At 34.1% G+C, this 23,137-nt stretch overlaps 1 protein-coding gene across 2 annotated transcripts in view; it reads right to left on the bottom strand.

Moving 5' to 3' along the window:
- Nucleotides 1-2,676: 2,676 nt before the first annotated feature.
- Nucleotides 2,677-23,137, bottom strand: part of SNAPC1 (small nuclear RNA activating complex polypeptide 1) — a 34,856-nt gene continuing 14,395 nt past the window's right edge. For both annotated transcript variants that reach the window (XM_059373338.1, XM_059373340.1), the window contains 5 exons: nt 22,128-22,196; nt 21,344-21,406; nt 18,607-18,757; nt 7,965-8,063; nt 2,677-4,168 (listed from right to left, as the gene is read on the bottom strand). In XM_059373338.1, the coding sequence (XP_059229321.1) occupies nt 4,107-4,168; nt 7,965-8,063; nt 18,607-18,757; nt 21,344-21,406; nt 22,128-22,196 (444 nt within the window). In that variant the 3' untranslated portion in view covers nt 2,677-4,106. The remainder of the gene's footprint in view (nt 4,169-7,964; nt 8,064-18,606; nt 18,758-21,343; nt 21,407-22,127; nt 22,197-23,137) is intronic.

Below are 23,137 nucleotides of genomic sequence, written 5' to 3'. Positions count from 1 at the left end.
GTCTGCTTCCCCCTCTCTCTCTGCCCCTTCTCTGGCTTGCTCTCTCTCCCTCTCTCTGAAATAAATAAATAAAATCTCTAAGGGGGAAAAAAAAGTCACTTTAAACATAAGAATCACTCTGGCTTCCTTGACATCCAATTATTTTTTAAAATCTTACACTTCCAGGGTGTCTGGTTTGCTCAATTGGTTAAGCAACTGCCTTTGGCTCAAGTCATGATCCCGGAGTCCCAGGATCCAGTCCCGCATGGGGCTTCCCAACTCCACAGGGAGTCTGCTTCTTCCTCTAACCTTCTCCCCTCTCATGCTCTCTCTCTCAAATAAATAAGATCTTTAAAAATAATAATAATAACTTATACTTCCAGTAGTTATTATTTTGAAGTTTAGAATTTTTTCTTTGCACTTTCAAAGCACTATGCAGCTCTAGATACTTGTGACTAGTCTCCAAGGTAGTTCTACATTATCTTGAATTTATATCTGAGAAAAGGATTTAAACAAAAAGGAATTTTTAAAGGGTATATAATGAATCAGTGCAGAACGAAGATACAAATATTTGACTTTCTACTTTTTAGGTCAGGAAAATTACAGTTAGTCAAATCATTTAGATAAATGCATTTTTAATACATTTCCCTATTATACCACTGTTCTGGGAATCTCTGTTAAGAAGACAAAGTCTTTGCCTGAAAGTTGGTTCATTATCTCTCCTTTGGCAGTAGAAAATAGCTTGCAGATGGTACAACTGTGTGTTTCAGGGAATAAGCACTTTAATTGGGTATTAAAGAGATTGGGGGTGTTTCTCATAATAAATATATCCACTCACAGACCTTTGAGGCATTAAGAAGGGGTTATAAACCCAAATGGGATCATAGGTCTGCTTACAACATAAACTCAAGAATACCAGAAAACAAATGCGCTGTAATTTCTTATAGAGAACTGCACATTTCCAGAGTAGCTTTCTTCTTAAGACATAAATCACAATACTTCATCCCCAAAGTGAAAAATATTTCTCTATCAAATGTGTACAACCTCCATTTCCTTTATGGTTCTGCTTCTTTCATTCATGGTTTTAGATACTCCAAGTAAACCTGGCATATAACATTAAAACTACTATGATTCCAAGTCTCTACTTTGAACAGTATGTTCCTATATTAAGATGTCTGAAAGTGGAAGGGTTTTAAAATACATCTTGTGGCTACAAACACTGCCACATAACTCATTTTCTTCATAAAACATTAATTTGGTCACTACTTAATATTAAAATTATGTATTTATGACTTGGTACAGTTATTTTATTACAATCAGGATGATAATACAAATAGCTTCATTTAATAGGTAGCTAGTATTATGACCCCACGTTTTAATTCTGAAAGCCCACTTTTAAACACAAATATCTTCTATTTGAATTCTATTTAATAAGCTTCAATTTCACAACTCACAGCTGTTTAATACAATTTTGTTACTCTTGGGGTGCCTGGGTGTCTCAGTTGGTTAAGCGGCTTCTTTCTGCCCAGGTAATGATCCCAGGGTCCCAGGATCAATAACCGTATCAGGTCTCCCTGCTAACCAGGAAGCCTGCTTCTCCTTGCCACTCACCCTGCTTCTCCATGCCACTCACCCTGCTTCTGGGCTCTGTCAAATAAATAAAACCTTAAAAAATTTTTTGTTACTCTTAATGGTCTTTCTACCATTTCTGCTGTTAAGATTCAGGCTACGTTTAACTGGAAAAATTACAGATTGGTAACAAGTGTAATGGAGATGTGGAGAGTCCCTTGTAAATACTGTTAGTAGGACTGTAAACTGGCAATATTTTTGTTTGATTTGGCAATAATTAAAATTCTATATGTATATGTATATGTACATACATACAACTGTCCGACATGCAAATTCATATGCAGATTTATCTAACAGAAATACCAATCTAAGTGAGCAAAAAAAAAAAAATCAACACAGCATTATTTGAAACAGTGAAAAATGAAATGCAACAGTGTAGAGAAAAGGGAGCAGCATAGGCCTGAGACTGCAGTCCTTAGAAAGGCCTGCTTGCAAGGCTAGCCCTTGGCTGACATCTGAGAACCTGACTGGTAAACAGTTCCCCACACTGAAATAAAGCTTTTCCTGAAGACCCAAACCTGTACATGAAGCCATCATGGAACCAACCTATTTTACAACCCAGAGCACCACCCTGCACTGAGACTCAACTGGTTTTAACCTTTCCTTACTGCTAAGCCACTACAAAATAGAGTTTTACTGCTTCAAGTGAGACGTACTTCTCTGGATTTCCATTTCTGTTGGCTTATATAAAATGATACTGAAATTATAGGCAAGAGCCCTAAATTTGTATCCAGATGCATCACTTACTAACTCTGAATGTGGGCAAGGCACTTACCATCTTAAGATAGTTTCTTCACTGTACAAATGAAATAATATTTTAAGTATTATTATGAAAAAACAGAGGGCAAACTCAATGTGTCAGTTGTACAATGTTTGTAAATGTTAATGATCAGACAAGTTCTAGCAAATAACCTAGTACACAAGAGGCCAATGATACCTCCTAGTGCCCCAACACTGTTTAAATCCCAGAAGCTCTGTCCAATGTACACATTATGAAAACTGCCCATCTACTATCAGGAACATCTAAAATCAGGGGAAATAATTTTGTTTAGAGCTAATGCAATAGCATACATTCTAATAAATGAAAGTTTATTTGGGCTAGCATCAGTATTTTTAACTTAAAAGATTATACATATCACACATTTTCACTCACTGGACATTTGCAAAATTCCTGAATATACAATGCTGGAAAACAACATGGAGTATAATCAACTGTAAGACAGGCTGAGCCAGGGTGCCTGGGTAGCTCAGTGGGTTAAGTCTCTGCCTTCAGCTCAGGTCATGATCTCAGGGTCCTGGGATCGAGTCCTGCATTAGGTTCTCTGCGTAGCAGGGAGCCTGCTTCCTCCTCTCTCTGTCTCTGCCTGCCTCTCTGCCTACTTGTGATCTCTGTCAAATAAAAAAAATTATAAAAAAAAAAAAAAAGGCTGAGCCAACCACATGGTGTGGAGATGGTCTGTTAGTAGCAGCAATTCAAACAACATGGCTTAAGTGATCTCCATTTAAATGTCTTAAGAGAGAAATTAACAGAGGCATGTCCACAAAGTTTAGAAATCTTTTTCCGTGAGTATCATCTACTCTGTACCATAACACATTCTGGAAATTACATTATCACTCTTAAAGGTTTTATTAGAAATAATTAGTATTTAGTATTAGTGGCTCAGCCAGTTAAACAGCCAACTCTTGAGGATTCTCCCTCCTTCTCCCTCTGCTCCACTAGCCAAAAATGTGTGCACACACACAGATGTGTGCACACACACATGCATGCTCTCTCCCCCAAAATAAATAAATCTTTTAAAAAAATAAAAATAATTAGTATTTAAATGTATTTAAACAATGTACTGAAATGATCATATATGTATAGATATGGCACATACAAACATATCTATACATACATATACACATATACATACAAAATGTCAGGCCAAAGGGAGCTTTAAAACAAACACCAAAGACTATTTAATTGATTACAGAAGTAGAAACTGGGCTTCCTAAATATCAATCATATAAGTTACTGACCGTAAGTTTCATATGTTCAAAAATAAAGCAAATAAGGCAAAAATTGTATTGCACTTAACCATACAATATATAAAAGTTAATACATACCATAAATGAACCCATTACCATACTATAAATTTAATAATCCACTTATATGTAATAAACATTATTACTTCAAAAACAAATATCTTAAATAGTTAACATCAGAACTCTAAGAGGTATAACATCACAAAAACTTATAGGAAACAATAATAATCTGCAAATAAAAGGATTATTTCTATTACATTCTAAATCCAAATTTTATTTCCATTTATGCAGGTTTCATAAAAGGAAATTCTTATTTCTAATTTTTTGTTCCTTTATAAATCTAGAGCAATGTTAAGATGTTGCCATTTCAGAGAAATAACCTATAGTTTCCCAGAAGAATTATTTTTAATACTGGCAGTCTTCCTGTTCAATATCCAAAATATAAATCTTTTTTTTTATCAGAGATGTCAAAATTAAGACTTCTTTGCTGGGTTCTTTGTTCTGTATTTTCTTTTCCTCTTGGGTGCAGTGAACTCTAAAGACATAAAATTAAGAAGTCTGTCAGGTTTATAAAATAATACTTTAACTGGTAACATATACTTAAATAACTGTTTAATTGGAATGCCCTCACAATAAAGCTCCAACAAGAAATCCTAAAATCCTAAACCTAACATATACGTGATTCTTTCCTTCAAAATGTCACTGCAGTTGAAAACTTACTAAAGTAGACTCTAGTATTCCTAAATCCTATTTAATAATAAGTTACTTTGAAGTTGTTTCAGATGGGTATGCTGTCCCTACAACTAGCATAGACCCAGTGTGCCAAATCTGAAAGGTATACAGGCCAGTGCAATGAGATAGAGTGATTAAAATTTGAATTTTATTTCAATTAAACATGAAAATATGACCCAAATCATTAGTACCATACATCTTTTTTAAAACTTATTATGTTCAATTAGCCAGCTTATAGTACATCATTAGTTTTTGATATAGTGTTCAACAATTCATTAGTAGCATATAATACCCAGTGTTCATCACCACACATGCCCCCCCTTAATACCCATCAGCTGGCTACCCCATCCTCTCACCATCTCCCTTCTGTAACCCTCAGTTTGGTTCCCGGAGTTCAGAGTCTCTCCTGGTTTGTCTCCCTCTCTGATTTCTTCCCATCCAGTTTTCCCTCCATTCCCCTGTGGTCCTCCGCACTATCCCTTATGTTCCACATATAAATAATTATTCCTTATGTTCCACTATAAATAGTTATTTCAAATTTGAATGTAAAATTTTCACCTATGGAATCATGATTGTAACTAAATAGTTGTAAAATGTATGACATAAATTAAAATGGCTCTACCTTTTAGTGTTTGTAGTTTTCATAATTTGTAGTGTTTATTAAACACCAGTTTAAATAATATTACCTCTAGTAATAATTATAATATTATAGAGAATAAGTTATATTTAACAGGCTAGGCTTGATAGCTGATAATCCATCAATGATAATGAATACAATGTGTGTTAAGAACAATTTTTTTTTTCATTTGGCTTTGTATTCATTCAGCAAACATATCCTGAGTGCCCATCATGTTTCAAACACTTAGCTATGTACAGAGCTATAAAGATATATACTATCGGCATTTAAGAACCATTTTATTTCGATCACAGTTATTATAGATCTGAGTACAGTGACTGGCCCACAGTGGACCTAAGTAAATATCTGTTGAATGTATCAGATCAATCTGTGCCTTCGAGGACCTTAGAGTTCAGTTAGGGGAAAAAAAACACCCAGTTCATTGCAATAGAGAGAAACAGTATAATAGAAATATATATAGAAGACAAAGAATAGGCATTTCACAAGGAATATTTGTTTCCACATATGAGTGAAATCATATGATAATTATCTTTCTCTGCTTGACTTATTTCACTCAGCATAATCCCCTCCAGTACATCTTTCTGGCTATAACAGGAGGTGCCACAACCAACACTCAAATTAGTGTTTATCTAGAAAGAGGTATGAACCTAAAAATTACAAATCATTAAAACCAAAGAAAATAACAGAAAATACAAAAACATGAAAATTATGAAAGACATGAAGAAACAAAAAATTCCCCACCAATGAAAAACAAAAGATGAGTGATGGGAAAAGGAACAAGAAAAGACAAGAAAGTAAGAAGAAAAAGAGATTTCAGGAATCTTCTAGATTCCTAGGAGACAGCAGCAACCAGGATGAAATGCAGCAGGCCAAGAGAGCAAACCGTCCAGTAAAGCAGGTTAGAGGTCAGCAAGAAAGTTTTTTAAGAATCTGAAAATGACAAAATCCCTCATATGTCCTAATAGCCCAACAAGAGATTTACATGACTGAGGAAGAATTTGAAGATATATTCGTGTTAAGTCTATAGAAAAAATAAATAAGACAAAAAGTTATCACTCTCTAGGGAAAACTATAAATGTGCAGATTAAGAATCATAGTCCATTACATGACTCTGTTGTCAATAATGTTTTATAAATGCAGAATACTTACATAGCTAAAATAATTATGTTGAAGGCTGGGGCCTGGGAAGTATACGTGTGTTGGAAGTTGGAGGTAAAGAATATATTAAAGAAAACTATACCCTTGCCTTCCTCAGTGGAAAGTCAAGAGATAATCCATAGAACTAAACCATAAAGTAAAATACACATTTTTTAATCATTGATGGATTACCAACTATCAGGCCTAGCCTGTTAAATATAACTTATTCTCTATAATATTATAATTATTACTAGAGGTAAATACCAAAACAATGAAAAGTCAAAAGTGATGAATCGTTGAACACTACATCAAAAACTAATGATGTACCATATGTTGGCTAACTGAAAATAACAAAAATAAAGTAAAATATGAAAGAAATGGAATCAAAGTCAGAAGACTGTGGTTTCTTATAGAGAATATTCTAAAATTATGTGAATTAAGACATATGCATATGTCATTATAATTTAACCACATTTTTAAAAATTACAAACTGATAGATTTTAAAATAGGACTTGCCAAAGAGCCATAAAGGTGTGTATGCGTATTTCACTGTTTACTCACAAAAAAAGCCACCAATCAAGACTGGAAAGAAACTATAGCCTGGGGTGCCTGGGTGGCTCAGTGGGTTAAAGCCTCTGCCTTCGGCTCATGATCCCAGGGTGCTGGGATCGAGCCCCGCATCGGGCTCTCTGCTCAGCAGGGAGCCTGCTTCCTCCTCTCTGTCTGCCTCTCTGCCTGCTTGAGATCTCTGTCTGTCAAATAAATAAATAAATAATCTTAAAAAAAAAGGAAAAAAAAAAGAAACTATAGCCTGAAACTCATCACAAGATTGTAAAGGACTATTTTATGCTGACATAAGCAAATCATAGAAGTATTCACATTTATGAAGAAACAAATATTCCTTGTGAAATGCCTATTCTTTGTCCTCTATATATTTCTATTACACTGTTTCTCTCTATCGCAATGAACTGGGTGCTTTTTTCCTTTAACTGAACTCTAAGGTCCTCGAAGGCACAGACTCATCTGATATATTCAACAGATATTTACTTAGGTCCACTGTGGGCCAGTCACTGTACTCAGATCTATAATAACTGTGATCGAAATAAAATGATTCTTAAATGCCAATAGTATATATCTTTATAGCCCTGTACATAGCTAAGTGTTTGAAACATGATGGGCACTCAGGATATGCTTGCTGAATGAATACAAAGCCAAATGAAAAAAAATTGTTCTTAACACACATTGTATTCATTATCATTGATGGATTATCAGCTATCAAGCCTAGCCTGTTAAATACTTATTATCTATAATAATATGATTATTACTAGAGGTAATATTATTTAAACTGGTGTTTAATAAACACTACAAATTATGAAAACTATAACACTAAAAGGTAGAGCCATTTTAATTTACGTCATGCAATATACAGCTATTTAGTTACAATCATGATTCCATAGGTGAAAATTTTACATTCAAATTTGAAATAACTGTTTTTTAACAATAAAATCTTTTTAAAGTTATATCCAGAAACTTACTTGTATTTTGTGAGCCTTGCCCTTTCTTAGGAATACATTCCAGACATCCTCATGATGATGTATATTGACATACTAATAATGGTATTTTACCTATCCTTTTATCTCTCCTTTCATTTATTGTATTAACATTTATTTTTAAGTGTCATGATTAATGCTAAAATTCTCCAATGTGTCAAGGAAAAAAGCATCACAAAAACACACAGGTCACCACCTTGCTGTTCATGGGTTCTAAACCTTAATGCTCCCCAAGCATAACTTTCCATCGATATCTGACAAAATTTCATCCATACCTGTTTCGCTATAACTTCCATTGTCCTCTTCCTCTTCTGTAATTACAGGCATACTCAGCCTTAAAGATTTATCTTCCTTATTTACATTCTGCAGGTCATCTGGAAATTGTTAAGAAAATCATTTCATACAAAAATAAAGAATGTTAATCATTGAGAAAAATTTTTACACAAAATGAAGTCATTACTACAATAACATAAAAATTAGACATTTAAACTAAATGCTAAAATTGTAATGGTAAAGACAAATATGCATTTTAAAATCCATATCTATTTTAAGTATTCTTTGTATCTCTGCTTTGAAAATAATTGAATTCTTCCATTAAAGTAAAGAAAATGAAGGAAAAGGAAAGAAATGAAATTAATCAAACATGAATATTTTACTCAAGCTTTATCACACATCTCATGGGTTATATCTGTAGATATCAAGGAATAATTGTGAGTCTTACTTCAACTATATAAGCTAATCACAAATGTAATTTTAAAGGTAATAGCCTTGTTTTTGAATGTATACTATCGTTTTTCACTGTATCTGCTCGATTCCTCTAATCATAATTTGCCACTGACTCACCATTTTCCAAAATATTTTTCTACATCAACCTTCTGGTGCCTAAAGAAATATCCTCATCATATTTATCAAATACCATTGTCTTATCAAGTCTCATTTAGCACATAACTTTCAGGTCCAACAGCAATACCCACATAGATTCTCATTCCTCATGCTGCCTTATTCTTTTCCACAATACTTTTACCATCTGATCTATTATTACATGTTGATTTTTTTTCTCTATGGTCTGCCTCTTTCCACTAGAATGTAACTTTCACAAGCACAGGCTTTAAGTCAGTGTATCCCCAGCACTCAGAAAAGTGCTTGACATACAGTAGGGCCTCCATAAATATTTGTTAAATGATTAAATATGGAAGCAATGATGTTATAACACCGTATTTCATTTAGCACATATGTTAACGCATACCTGTCAGCACTTCTCATAAGGCAAGAAATTAAATGAAAATAAACTTAAATTTTCTGCTCTGAACATATACATGCTGAGATGGGGTATAGAGTTTATGGAAAGAACAGATTGCTCTAAGGAAGAGCTGAGTAAACTGTAGCAATAAGCTTCTTAAATACAATTTAAACATAATAAAATACCAGTTTCCCATTAAGTCATTAGAAATTTACCTTTACAAATCATAAATATTAATTATAATATTTTATTACATAAGTTTTCAGATGGTAGCTGTTTTAGAAAATCTCTTATTACATCTAATCAGGCTTTTTAAAAAATTTGAACCTATATTTCCAGTTCACAAAATTATAATCAGTACAATCTACCCAACGTTACTGATACTGTTCTTCACAATCTTTTAGCCATGTCCATCCATATCCATTATTAATGATTTTTCCCTAAATCCACATTTACAACTTCAAAGACTATTCAACAATGTCAAGATAAGGATTTCTGAGTTAAAACCGGACAGGTGAGGGACACCTGGGTGGCTCAGTCGATTAAGTGTCTGCCGTCTGCCTTTGGCTCGGGTCATGATACCAGGACTCTGGGGTCGAGCGCCACACTGGGCTCCCTGCTCAGCGTGGAGTCTGCTTCTCCCTCTCCCTTCCCCCCGTTCATGTTCCTTCTCTCAAATAAAGAAATAGATAAAATCTTTAAAAAAAAAAAAAGGGCAGTTGAGAAGTCTTCATCTAATGATTACTTACATTTTAGATGGATCTCTACATTAAGTAAGTTTAAAAAATAAAAAGCAATGTTCTCTAAAAGCTCTTAAAAACAAATACAGTGCTTCACCCACCTATCATACAGTCAGAAACCAAGAAGTTAACACACAAAACTTCAGATGTTTACCTCAAAGTCCACATATTAAATAAAGCTCATGAACTTCAGTCACCAGTATGTTCCCCAGGCCCTTATCCAAAACCTGATTACTTTATTTTACATAAAACCGAAGTGAACAGCCAACCAGTTTCTGAAATCATTACAGTTAAGCAGCAGCAAAAGGGAAAAAAAAAAGCCATAAGCCACAATGACAACAGAAAGAAGACAACCTACCACAATAAATGTAACAAAAACTTTCTAAAAAAATAAGACATAAGAGTTGACAAAGTACTGCAGTGTGAAACTGCAAATATAAACTTCCGCACACACTTATTTCTTGATATGATCGTTATATTCTAAAGCCTAGTAATATAAATATGCTTATGATAATAACCCTGAGTCATAAAGATTAAATTAAATTGTGTTTAGGATATATTGTTCTAGAAAATAGGAGGGCACAGCTGGGTGGCTCAGTCGTTAAGCGTCTGCCTTTGGCTTGGGTCATGATCTCAGCGTCCTGGGATCAAGCCCTGCCATCAGGTTCCTTGCTCAGCAGGAAGCCTTCTCCCTCTCCCACTCTCCCTGCTTGTGTTCCCTCTCTTGCTGTCTCTCTCTATCAAATAAATAAATAAAATCTTTAAAAAAAAAAAAAAAGAAAGAAAAAAGAAAAACAGGAGAGCATAAAATAAATTTTAATATTTTTCTAATTATAAAAATGATAAATGCACATTGTAAAAAAACAAGCAATATATAGAGAAAAATGTTTTACAAAGATATTAACCAGAATAATTAAGCTTTTAAAGTCTTTTTGACATTTAAATCACTTTTAGTTATTACAAAACTAACTCCCTAGAAGGTAGATGGTTTTTACTATGCTCAAAGCTAACAATGTGGAATACAAATATAACCAAGAGACTATTGCTCAATTTTAAGTGGTTACTAGACACGCAGTTAAAATACAACATACTTAACTGCATGCCTAATTTGAGCTCCAGACCCACATTTCCAGTTACCTGAGAGACAGCAAGTATGGCAGTTAAAGATTCAGGCTTGGATTCAGACACATTGCTATTCCAGTCTCAGCTCCACTAACCAGGTAGGTGACCTTGGACATGTGAAAGAAGTGTGGCAGATACTCAGTGTGACAGAAATAATAGCTATATCCTCTCCACTATCCTATCATCATTACCATTACTGATGTCCTTCCAGAAATGTGCATGCTATAGTCTAGGAATGGGGAACACATACAGCTGAAGCTTAAATAATACAAACTTAGGTATATCCAATCAATAGACTGAGCACTTTTTATTGCCCGACAACTATTACAGGAATTGAACCTGGAAAGGCAGACTGGACTGGGACAAATTCTACCCCTGATAAAATCTTCATCCTTGATCCTTATTTCTGTCAAAAGCACCAACATTCTTTCAGTTGCTTAGGCATTAAGCATCAGCCTCTATGGATATATACAGCTACATTATATCTCCATCAGCCTCTATGTTTGGATATATACAGCTACATTACATCTATGCTTGGTTATATACACTGGCTCTCATATCTGTTCACCAGCTTGCCTAATTCCTACAACCACCTGGCCAGTTGCTCATGCTCCCCTAAAACAGCCTTTTCTTTAGTGTTCCTATTTTCAGTTTATCCCCACCTACCAACCATACTACTCCCAGATTGATTTTCTTCAAAGAAAACTGGTATACCACTTTCTTGCTCAGAAGTCTCAGATGACTCCCCTCTGCTACCAAAATTCAAGGTTCTACACTTCGGGGCTGGTCAAAATACAACCTCAACATATTTTTCTACATTAACATCAACACATCCTTTACACTCCCAGGCAAAATGGAATCACTCTATACTTCCAACTACCCTGCCTTTTTTTCATGCTAATCCCTGTATTTGTCTTAAGTTTATGAAAGTATTGTTATATTTATTTTTTTAAATAAAAAAAAAAAAAACTTTAGATTTTTTTCTGGATTACTAAAGTAACATACAGTTAATAGAAAAATTCAAACATTACAGAAATGCATGGACTTAGAAATTTGTCATGATCCCATCCCTGAGAATTAACCACTGTTAATATGCTTCTAGATTTTTTAATGATACAACATTGTGTTTATGTCTACATATGTACTTTTTAAAGATTTTATTTATTTATATGAGAGAGAGAAAATACGTGTGTGCGCGCAAGCATGGGGGAAGGAGAGGGACAAGCAAATTCCCTGCTCAGCATAAGCCCACCATGGGACTAGATCCCATGACCCCGAGCCAAAACCAAGAGCTGGACACTCAACCGACTGAGCCAACCAGGCATCAGCCCCTACAGATATTTTAAGAACAGAAATGCAGGGCGCCTGGGTGGCTCAGTGGGTTAAGCCACTGCCTTCGGCTCAGGTCATGATCTCAGGGTCCTGGGATGGAGTCCCGCATCGGGCTCGCTGCTCAGCGGGGAGCCTGCTTCCCTCTCTCTCTCTCTCTCTGCCTGCCTCTCCATCTACTTGTGATTTCTCTCTGTCAAATAAATAAATAAATAAAATCTTTAAAAAAAAAAAAAAAGAACAGAAATGCAATCATACTCTTCTTTAAAAAGACATTCTCACTAAGCAATGCTTAATAGGTCTATTTTGTACCTACTTTCATGTCACTATATAAAGAACTTTCTCTAAGCTTTTTAATAACTGCAAAATATTCTTTTGTATGGGCTAACAATTTTACATACCACGTTTTTCAATGTTACACATTTGAGTTGTTTAGTCTTTGCCATTTCAAATAATACTGCAGTGAATGTCCTATTTTTTGTCACTTGTAAAGGATAAATACCTAGAAACTGAATCGCTTCACTAAAAGACATATACTTCTAAAATTTTGACAGATGATTCCAAATTGCTGTCTGAAAAGGTTGTGCCAATTTATACTGCCACTTAAATTCAGATTTTACCTATTCATACTTTCACTATCAATGGGTATTCACTTATCCTTAATATTTTCCAATTTAATAACTTATATAAAAAAATCATGTTTTAATTTATGTTCCTTTAATTATAGAGATTAAATATCTCTTCACAGGGGCACCTGGGTGGCTCAGTGGGTTAAAACCTCTGCCTTCAGCTCAGGTCATGATTCCAGGTCCTGGGATTGAGCCCTGCATCAAGCTCTCTGCTCAGGAGGGAGCCTGCTTCCTCTTCTCTCTCTGCCTGCCTCTCTGCCTACTTGTTATCTCTGTCAAATAAATAAATAAAATCTTTATAAATAAATAAATAAATATCTCTTCATATGCATGTTGACTGTCTGCATTTTGTGAATTGCATGCTCATCTCCTAAGCCAGTTTTTCTACTGGGTGGTGGCCTTTTTCTTACTAATTTATAAAAGCTCCCCTGAAATTAGAAATGTTAACATTATTATATGTGCTGCAAATAGTTTTGCAAGTTCTTTTGCATTGCTGGGAGTATAAGGTGCTTCTTTTTGAAAAGAGCATGAAATCAAAAATACCTTTCCACTTTAAGGAAATGAAATTTTGATTAAAGAGAAACTATGAAGCACTTGGATCTTTAAGATATCGAATAACAAAGCACTTCTGCTTCAAAGAACTTACAGCACCTTCTGAGCCACAAAGCTGGTTAGCTAGAATAGTTGAGTTACAACTAAAAAGATTTTAATTCAGGTATCTTATTAGACTTTTTCTTTCTCATGGGTTAAATCCCTAACAGACCTAGGTAAATTCAATAACAAATCTTAGATGTGATAAAGAACCAGTTCTTAAAAGCTAATTTCAGAGTTTATGAAAACGTTTTAGGTAACTTCATTAAGTAATAAAATATACTATAGCAAAGGAAGTGATATATTACATCTGCCAAATATTTAAGATGAAAAAAACTTTTAATTTCTTTCCTATCTTGCACTTACTCTTCTTTTGTTACTCAGCCACATAAAAACAAAACAAAACAAAAACCTGTTTAGGTGTTTAGGAAAGCAAGTTGGCCAGCTGACCTCTCTGCACTTGTATGAAGGTTGATTGCTAATAAAAACTGTTTGTGCAGCTTTCAAAACCCAAAGTTATCTTTGATACACCTTAGAAAAAACACTTACTCTTGCAGAAGTTATTTTTAAATACAATCAAACTAATCAGTCTTTTCCTCATGTCCTCTGGGTTTGGGTTTGTTTGAGTTGTTGATTTACAGATAATAAACGTCCCCATTTTCAATATACAGGTTTAGGAGTTTGGACAAATGCAATTGTGCAATTACCACTGCAACCAAAATACAGAACGATTCCTTTATTTTCATTATCAGAAATTTCCCTGCACTTCTACAGTCAACACCGCCCTCCTCCCTCAGCACCTAGCCATCTATGTTTTCTGCCCCTATAAATTCTGACTCTTCCAGATTGTCTTTATGCCTTTTATGTCTGTCTTCTTTCTCTTAGCACAAGGCACATGAGTCCCCCACGCTACTACATGTATCAGCAGCTGCTTTATTCCTCAGTAGTAACTCACTGTACACTTATTCCATAGTTTGTTTACCCGAGTTGAAGACATTTAGGCTGGCTATAATTTTTCACAATTACGTACAGAACCAGTATAAACTTTTGCATACAACGTTTTGTGTGAAATTATATAAGTTTTTACTTCTCTTGGGTAAACACCAAGGTAGGACTGCTGGATCATAAGGTAAGTTTGTGTTTAGCTTTATCGGAAACAGCCAGTCTTCCAAAGTGATTGTACCATTTTGGATTCCCACCAGCAATGTATGAGGGTTCAAATGTTCTGTGTCCTCATCAGCTTTTATTATTGTCAATCTCCTTGTTTTGTTTTTCAGTTTTTGTAGCCATTGTGACAGGCAGTATTAGAATGTTACTATGCTTTATTTTGCATTTCCCACTAACTAAAGATGTCAAACATCTTTCAAGATGCTTATTTACCATGCACATATTCTTTTTGAAGTATCTGTTCAAATTTTTTGCCCATCTTTTCATTGGGCTGTTTATTTATTACTAAGTGTTGACAGTTCTTTATATATTTGGACACAAGACCTCTATCAGGTTTGTATCTTGCAAATATTTTCTCCCACTCTGTGGCCTGTCTTTTCGTTTTCTTATAAGTGTCTTCCAGAGAATTTTAATTTGAAGCGAGTCTAATTAATTTTTTTTTCTTTTATGGCTTGTATTTCTTCTGTCATGTATAAAAAATCTTTGCCCAATCTAAGACCACATTTTTTGTTTTCATCTTTTTTCCTTTTTTTTTAAGAATTTATTTATTTATTTGGCAGACATAGATCACAAGTAGGCAGAGAGGCAGGCAGAGAGAGAGTGAGAAGCAAGCTCCCCACCGAGCAGAGATCCCGATGCGGGGCTCGATCCCAGGACCCTGGGATCATGACCTGAGCCGAAGGCAGAGGCTTTAACCCACTGAGCCACCGAGGCACCCCCTGTTTTCATCTTTTAAGTTTTATGATTTTAGTTTTTATATTTAGGTCTGTAACCATTTTAAGTTAATTTCTGCATATGGCAAAGAGGTTTACGTTGAAGATCTGTTTTTTGCGTATGGATATAAAATTGTATTAGCGCCATTTACTGAAGACTATCTTTTTACCTGGAATTGTCCTTGTACCTTTGTCAAAAATAAAACTGACCATGTAAGTACAAGTCTATTTCTAGATTCCCTAGTCTTTTCCATTGACTTGTATGTCTACCTTTTTGCAGATAGTACATTGTCTTGATTTCTGAAACTTTATAGTTATTTCTCAAAACTGTTTTGGCTACTCTAGTTTCTTCCCATTTCCATATACACTTAAGAATCAGCTTGTTATTTATAAAACTGTTGGGACTTCTTGGGATTACATTTAATCTACAGAACAATACAGGATTAGGTGTCTCTTAACCGTATTGGTTTTCTAATCCATGAGGTCCATATTATCTCTCCGTTCACCTAAATCATCTTTGATTCCTTTCATCGTTTTGTAGTTTTCAGCATACAGATCCCATACATATGTTGTTACCTATATACTAAGCTATTTTGTGGATTTTGTGTTGTTATACTTTAAAATTTTTTTCAATTACTAATTATTCCATTGTTAGTATACAGAAATAGTAACCCTGTACCTTGTGACCTCGTTAAACTCACTTATTAGTTCTGGTAACTACTGAGTAGAATTTTTGATATTTTCCGTGTAAAAATAATTTCATTTGTACACAGACACAATCTTATTTCCTCCTTTCTAATCTAAATGTCTATTATTTTTTTTTTCTTGCCTTACTTCACTGGTTAGGACCCTCCAGTACGATGTGTAAGAGGAATAATGTATCCCTGCCTTGTTCCCAATTTCAGAGGGAAAGTATGGTTTCACCATTAAGTATGGTGTTAGCTGTATTTTTTTCCACACAAATCCTTTATCAGGTTGAGAAAGTTCCTTTCTAATCCTAATTTTCTCAGATTTTATCATGAATAGATGCTGGATTTTGTCAACTATTTTGTCGACATATACTGAGATGATTATATAGTCCTTCTTCTTTATTCTTGTTCTCCTTTATTTCCTAAATAAACCAGCCTTATACTCTTGGAATAAACCCAAGTTTGTCCTACTACATTGTCCTTTTAATATACCATTGGATTCAACTTGACAATAGTTCATAAAAATTTTTATATTCATATTCATGAGGGAAAGTCTTTGTCTTTTCTTAAAAGTCAATAAGCCGGGAAGTGTTCCTTCTTGTGTCTTCTGAAAGAACAGCATAATATTCCTTCCTTAAATGTTTCTTAGACTTTCCAGCAAAGCTATTTGCTGGAATGTATTTTTTTTAATAAACGCAGAACTACTCAAATGCTATATTTCTTTTTGTGTTAGTTTTAGAAATGTGTGTCTTTAAAAAGATATATCCATTTTACCTAACCTAACTTATTGGCACAAGAGTATTTATAATTTTTCCTTATTAGCTTCTTAATTTTCTGTACAGTTTGCAGTAGTGTCCTTTACCTTACTAAATTTTGTGCTCCTTATGTTTTTTCCAGGAAATTTTCTTTAAGATATTTTTACATATAAAATCAGTCATTTGTAAATCAAGGTAATTTTCTTTTTAAAAATTTATTTATTTATTTATTTATTTGACAGAGAGAGCGAGCAAGATCACAAGTAGGCAGAGAGGCAGGAAGGAAGCAGGCTCCCTGCCAAGCAGAAAGCCCGATGCAGGGCTTGATCCCAGGACCCTGCGATTATGACCTGAGCTGAAGGCAGAGGTTTTAACCCACTGAGCCACACAGGTGCCCCAATCATGGTAATTTTCTAATTTTTCTGAAATCATGTCTTACTTCACTCTCCTGCCTAATTACAGGCAGTATTAAATACAATTGTGATACTTCTATGTACTAGCAACAAACATGAGGTGGCCTTTTGTCAAATAACATGCACTCACATACCTACTTTTTTAAAATTGAGTTAAGATATAACCTACTACTTTTTTTAATCTGGAGCAGAGGCTGACAAACTGTGGCCCCAGGTTAAACCTGGCCTACCACCTGTTTTTGTAAATACAATTTTATTGGAACATATTCATTTGTTTATATATTGTCTGTGGTTACTTTGCCTTACAATGGCAGAGTTAAGTAGTTGTGAAAGAAATCTTATGGCCTAAGAAGCCTAAAATATTTACCCTCTGGTTCTTTATAACAAGTTTGCTGACCCCCTAATATAAAGGATTCTTTTTTTAATCAAGAATAGATGCTAGATTTTATCAAATGTCTTCTTGGGTAAGTATAAAATGAATTCACATTTTCCCCTTTAATCTAATTGTATGGCAAATTATATTGATATATTCCTAACTGCACCGTCCCTGCATTCTGGAACAAAATGCACTCAGTTAAGTTGTTTTATAGCTGGGATTCTTTCAATACTTATAATAGGATTTTTTTCATAGTGAGATTGGTCTAACAGGTTTCTTCCCAATATCTGCCAGCCTTGTAAAAAGAACTAAGAAATTCTGCTTTTTGAAGTATTTCCTGATTATCCTTAACAAATGTGGTATCTCCTCTGAATTTTCAGTATACTTCAAGCAACTGTTACCAAAGTTAATCATACCTGGACTATGTTAAAGGTATTTAACTTTAATTCTCCTTCCACTACCTGGAAGGGAAAGGATATAGGAAGGAAAACATTTATGTTAAAAGGCTATAACCCATCTTTATATACTGCACTAGTAGCTAGGAATGTGTTTTATATTAGGCATTGAATATTTACTAATGTTTCTAATGCCTTTTTTTTCTCCTCCTGAGCCTGCTAATCAGATTCCAACTTTATGTATGGTGAATATATATTACTCGTGCAATTTTTAAAAAATTAAACTATTAAAATATAGAGTCATTTCTTTAAGAATCAAATACTAAGGCTAATTTGATAGACACACTATTTTAAAAGAAAAGGTACAGCTTAATTAATGCAGCTAAAGAGAAATATAGTTTATAGAATGTATTACACCTTAAGTTTAATTCACACACAAAAAGTACTTATAAAATATGCTCTGGACAATTTTAGACTGATTTTATAAATAGCTATTTCACTTTTGGACAAATTATTTAATCTGTATGGACCTAAATTTCATCATCTATGAAATCTTGAATTTGTAACTAACTCTTAGGATCCCTTTAAGCAGTAAGATTCTAAGGATCTAAGATAATTAATTCATTTGTTTATATTAAATCTCACAAAGTTCTCAAACAAGTATATAATCCCTTTTAATAAAGAAAGAACAGGGAGGGGAAGTTGTAAAACAAGATTCATTATCCCTTGCTGAGTCTCAAAAGACTTTAAAAAGTTACCTTTGTTTCTAGAAGATGTCTTCCTTCCTGCTGATTTCAATGTTTCTTTGTTTCTTTTTTTCCTAGTTGCTTTGATTTGTCCTTGACCAGATGCAGAATCAGAGTCAGAAGAGTCAAGTTTGACTTGACGATGCCTTCTTGACTTGGATGCCTTAAGAGTTAGAAATCCAATTAACCACAATAAATCACAAAATGAATCTAACTAATAGACAATTTAGCAAAAGACAAAATACACAAAGATGGGGGAAAAAAACTCATAAAAAGCACCATTATACTGGCTTGCTTAATACTTGTTGCATATATATACACTCTTTAATCTTTCTAACAGGAAATATACTCTTTTATCTTTATAATAGGAAGGCTTCTTGCAATTGTCATCACCATCTACTCAAATTGGGTAAAAAAATGTTGTTGTTGGGTTAAAATGTAGTTGTTGCATGGCTGGGAAACAGGTATAAAAGATGAGTACTGTTTTTTACTGTCTACTAACCTAGTCTCCCTTTCTTCTAAGAACATTTATGTTCCCTACTTATCACCATGAGTCTTGAGTGGAATCACTTGACGCCTGGCTCCAGGTATGTGCCGCTCATCTAGTCAAAAGTTTCACATCACCATGGCCACTGATTTGCTCAGGGGTGGGCATGTGATCTCCACCATAGCTCAATTTTAGAATTTTGTGTAACTATTAGGAAGGAAAATTCTCCCTTTCCATTGAATCCATAGCTGGAAACATGCATAGTTGGCTGTCAGGAACACTTGAAGACAGTGAAAGCAACATAAAAGGTGAAAAACAAAGGAACACCACAAGGACATTTTAGTTATTTCAATCAATGAATTCCCTTACTTGCTTAAGCAGAGTCCTTACAGGAGTTCTCAGCTAATGCTGAAATCCAGGTATTAACAACTATTAAAAAATTACCATTCATTATATTTTAATTGCACCTCAATAAAGAAAAAACTTGCAGCTATGCTATGACACACTCTTGTAACACTTTATGGGAATTACAATTTAATTCTCATCATGTTTTAAGATACACACTAAACATCAATTAGCACTATATAATGTGAGCAGTTCTGGTTTAAAACAATTTGGATTAGTTAACTTATTGTCCTTGGTGCTTTCATTCAACAATATTTTGTGCTCAATTCACTGTGTGGGATAACAAATATGTAACACTTAACTAATCTACAATCACTTTTAATTTTTTACTTATTCCTTTTCATTTCTACAACTAGAACATGATAGTAATTTCCCACAGAAAAAGGAACTCCTATATTCATGAAAACAATCCAGGAAAAAATATGGGATTAAGCACATAAACTTATCCGTGTTCTCCCCCCTCAAATCCCACTAAAATGAAAGTGAGAAAATTTCTGAATAAACTTCCAAAACAGAAATAATAGAAAACAATGGAGCTGCTAAAAAAAAAAAAAAAAAAAAAAATTGGTAGTAGGAACAGTGAGTGACAGCTGACTTAACAGAACGAAGTCTGAAATCTAATTGCCTGTATTGAGAAAGTTACTATAAACCAAACTGATTCAAGTGGATCAGGAATTAGAATCATTAGAAATGGGTCTAAATGGGTCTAAAAAAAAGCATTAGTGTCCCGTTTCCCAACCTCAAAACTACACAGCTGACCTCCCACAGAAAACAGGAGGCTTGCTCTCTGGAGAGGCTAAACCAGAGAAGCTATAGGCCTGAGGAATGGTATAGCTGAGGAAGAGGACAAAGCCTCTTACTGAAAATAGAGAAGTTAGTGAAACTTGCATAAGGAATGGTAAGCCTCTTGATTATTTTCTCTGTAGGCTCCCCAAACACTGGTGGTTGAGCCTATTTACCCTTCTTTTCCCCAGACAAGGGAATGGAGATTGCTCTCTGGTAAAAATGATGAGATCCAACAAAAAGAAATACTGAGGTTAAAAAGTCATATCTCCACATGACCACTCTTAAATATGATCTGAGGCTCTTTAAACATTTGAAAAAAGCCACCAAAATGAAAGAGATCAAAATAAACAAAACAGCAACTCTGGGGGAAAAGACATAAACTTCAAAACACTGTTATTAACATCCTCAAGCACATAAAAGATAAAGATATTGCATCAGGAAAAAAAGACATTTTTTAAAGAAAAGATTCAGGGAAGAAAATAAAAAACCATTAGCAATAAAAAAAAAAAAGTCATGGGGCGCCTGGGTGGCTCAGTGGGTTAAAAAAAAAAGTCAGCAAAAATAAAAAATTCAATATAATGATTCAGAAGACAAAGTTTAAGCAATCTCCCTGAAAACAGAGATTGAAAACAGAAAAGAAAAATAAAATAAAAATTCAAGAGAAGGAGCAAAAATGTAGCAAATGCTATCAAAGAAACAAACAAACAAAAAAACAAAAAATTCTCAGAAATGAAAGTTATCTGATCAAAAGAATGCCTGCCAGGACAGCCAAAGACAATGATGGAAAAAAGACCCACACCAACTTACATTATCATAAATTTCAAAACTCAAGGGATAGAGAGAAAATCCTAAAACTTTCCATGATCAGGAATACTAAAAGCTGGAAGACAATAAAAAGCAAAGGCATCAAAATTCCAGGTAAATACCATTAGAGATAACTAAAAGAGAAAAAGCTCTATAGGATTATTAGACTTTTTAAACTATTCATGTATTACTCTAATGAAAAATAAAAATACTGTTAAAAAAGCATCCAGTCAATTCCTAAATTATCTTATAAAAGAAATAACTTACCTGAACGACAACTGAAAAGGCCTTTGATTTTATTCTCGCTAAAGATTCTGCCCTTTCACATCTCTGGATAAAACATAAACAGGAAGGAGGAAAAAAAATAAATATTAACAGAAATTAATAGATTCCCAACTATTTTGTTATCAGAAATAAGATGAGAGACAGAACGTAGGGGTCAAAGTAGTTAACATTCATTGGACTCATATTGACCAAAGACATATAAAAACACACCACATTCTCATAGCAGGTCCACAATCCCATCCCTATGGCTACTGACTGTTATTATTTAGGATTTAAAGAGGTTCATATGAATGAAAGCCTTGGTGATTAAGGCCATCATCCCCCCTCATCTGCCTATGCCCAAAAATGGTTCCTTGTCTTATCAACTAAGATAGATAAAAACTCTGTGGAGGCAGAAGCAGTAAATAATAGCAAGCCCTCCACACTGGTTGAAAGTCGGACAAGAAGTAAGAAAAGACAAAATGCAAAAACTCTGCTCTGTCTGTGTAAGGGCAGAGAGCACCCTCCACTGTTATCTTCCTCTTTCCCTGCAGAAACACTTACCATCCTCGCTTCCAATCTATACTTGATGTGTCTTTCATACAGTTTCCAGAAAAGAACAAACTAATTCTTCAGAGAACTGATGTTTCAGAATTGTCTGAGATAATTGTGATAATAGTGACCAAGGGTCATGATACTTGTATACAGAATCAGAGCCACATATCAAACGAAAAAAAGCTAACTTAATTATTGCCCCATAAATAATCATATAGTGATTATTTCTGACCTCTGATTCTTGTGAATTTCCTTCTCTCTTTTCTTCTCCATCTTTAACTTTTGATTTTAAGGGTGGATTCTGAAAGAACGAAAATGTTAAATATATATATTTATAATTCAAATTAACTAAAAATCAATTGCAAATCATTCTAGAGCAATGAGAATCATTTAGTTACTACAAAACTAAACGATCACTTCACATTACTACAGCATGGTTCACCACCTGACATTAGTATCAAAGTTAGGTTTCAGAACAGTTTTAAAATTTATCAATTTAATGTCTGAATCCTCCTAACTAATGAAGGAAAACACACACTTCATACAGCAGTAAGAAAATTGGTCTATCCTCCTTTCTTTCAGGTTTTTAGAGGTCTTAGTAATGCTAATTAGAGAGCTTACTAAAAGATATACTATTAAAAGAAAAAGGTACTATTAAAGCACTATAACAGAGTATCTAGTAGATTTTTACATGAATTGCTTAGGTCATTTGTGTAACCCATTTGGAACAAAGTATTCAATCTAAAATGTGTTGTCTCTCATTAAAATAAATGGGTGTACAAGAAGCAAATTGTTTCCTCTTTTCCAAGACTATCAGTTTATCACTTTCTTTATCTTTTCTAAAATTAAGTTTTGAGCCAGCCCTTTTTTTTTTGAACCAGCTCCCTTTATACAATGAAAAGCCAAAAAGTGGGAGCAAATCTTTCTAAAAGACAATATATAAAATAATACTACCTATGTAGCATTTGTGAAAACACTAATACATTATCAGATACATAGTAAGTCATCAGAAATTGTTTATGTTTTTATTTTTTCCTAAAAGGATTTACTAAAATAAGATGGAATGGTGGTTTAAAAGTTAAATTGAGCAAAGCTGATTTCTCTAGGTGAAAAGGTTACTGTGGAAAATGGGCAGCCTAGCATCAGTATTTGGATCAGAAAACTAAACAGAAGATTTGTGTTGACGAGATTTGTAAATGTATAAACCCAGTCAGGAAGAGCATGCCCAATCACAACGGAAGA

Source organism: Mustela nigripes, chromosome 13, assembly GCF_022355385.1.
Source record: "Mustela nigripes isolate SB6536 chromosome 13, MUSNIG.SB6536, whole genome shotgun sequence".
Lineage (NCBI taxonomy): Eukaryota > Metazoa > Chordata > Mammalia > Carnivora > Mustelidae > Mustela > Mustela nigripes.
The sequence above is the reverse complement of the archived record's forward strand: the minus strand, read 5'-3'. Positions and strand labels throughout refer to the sequence as shown.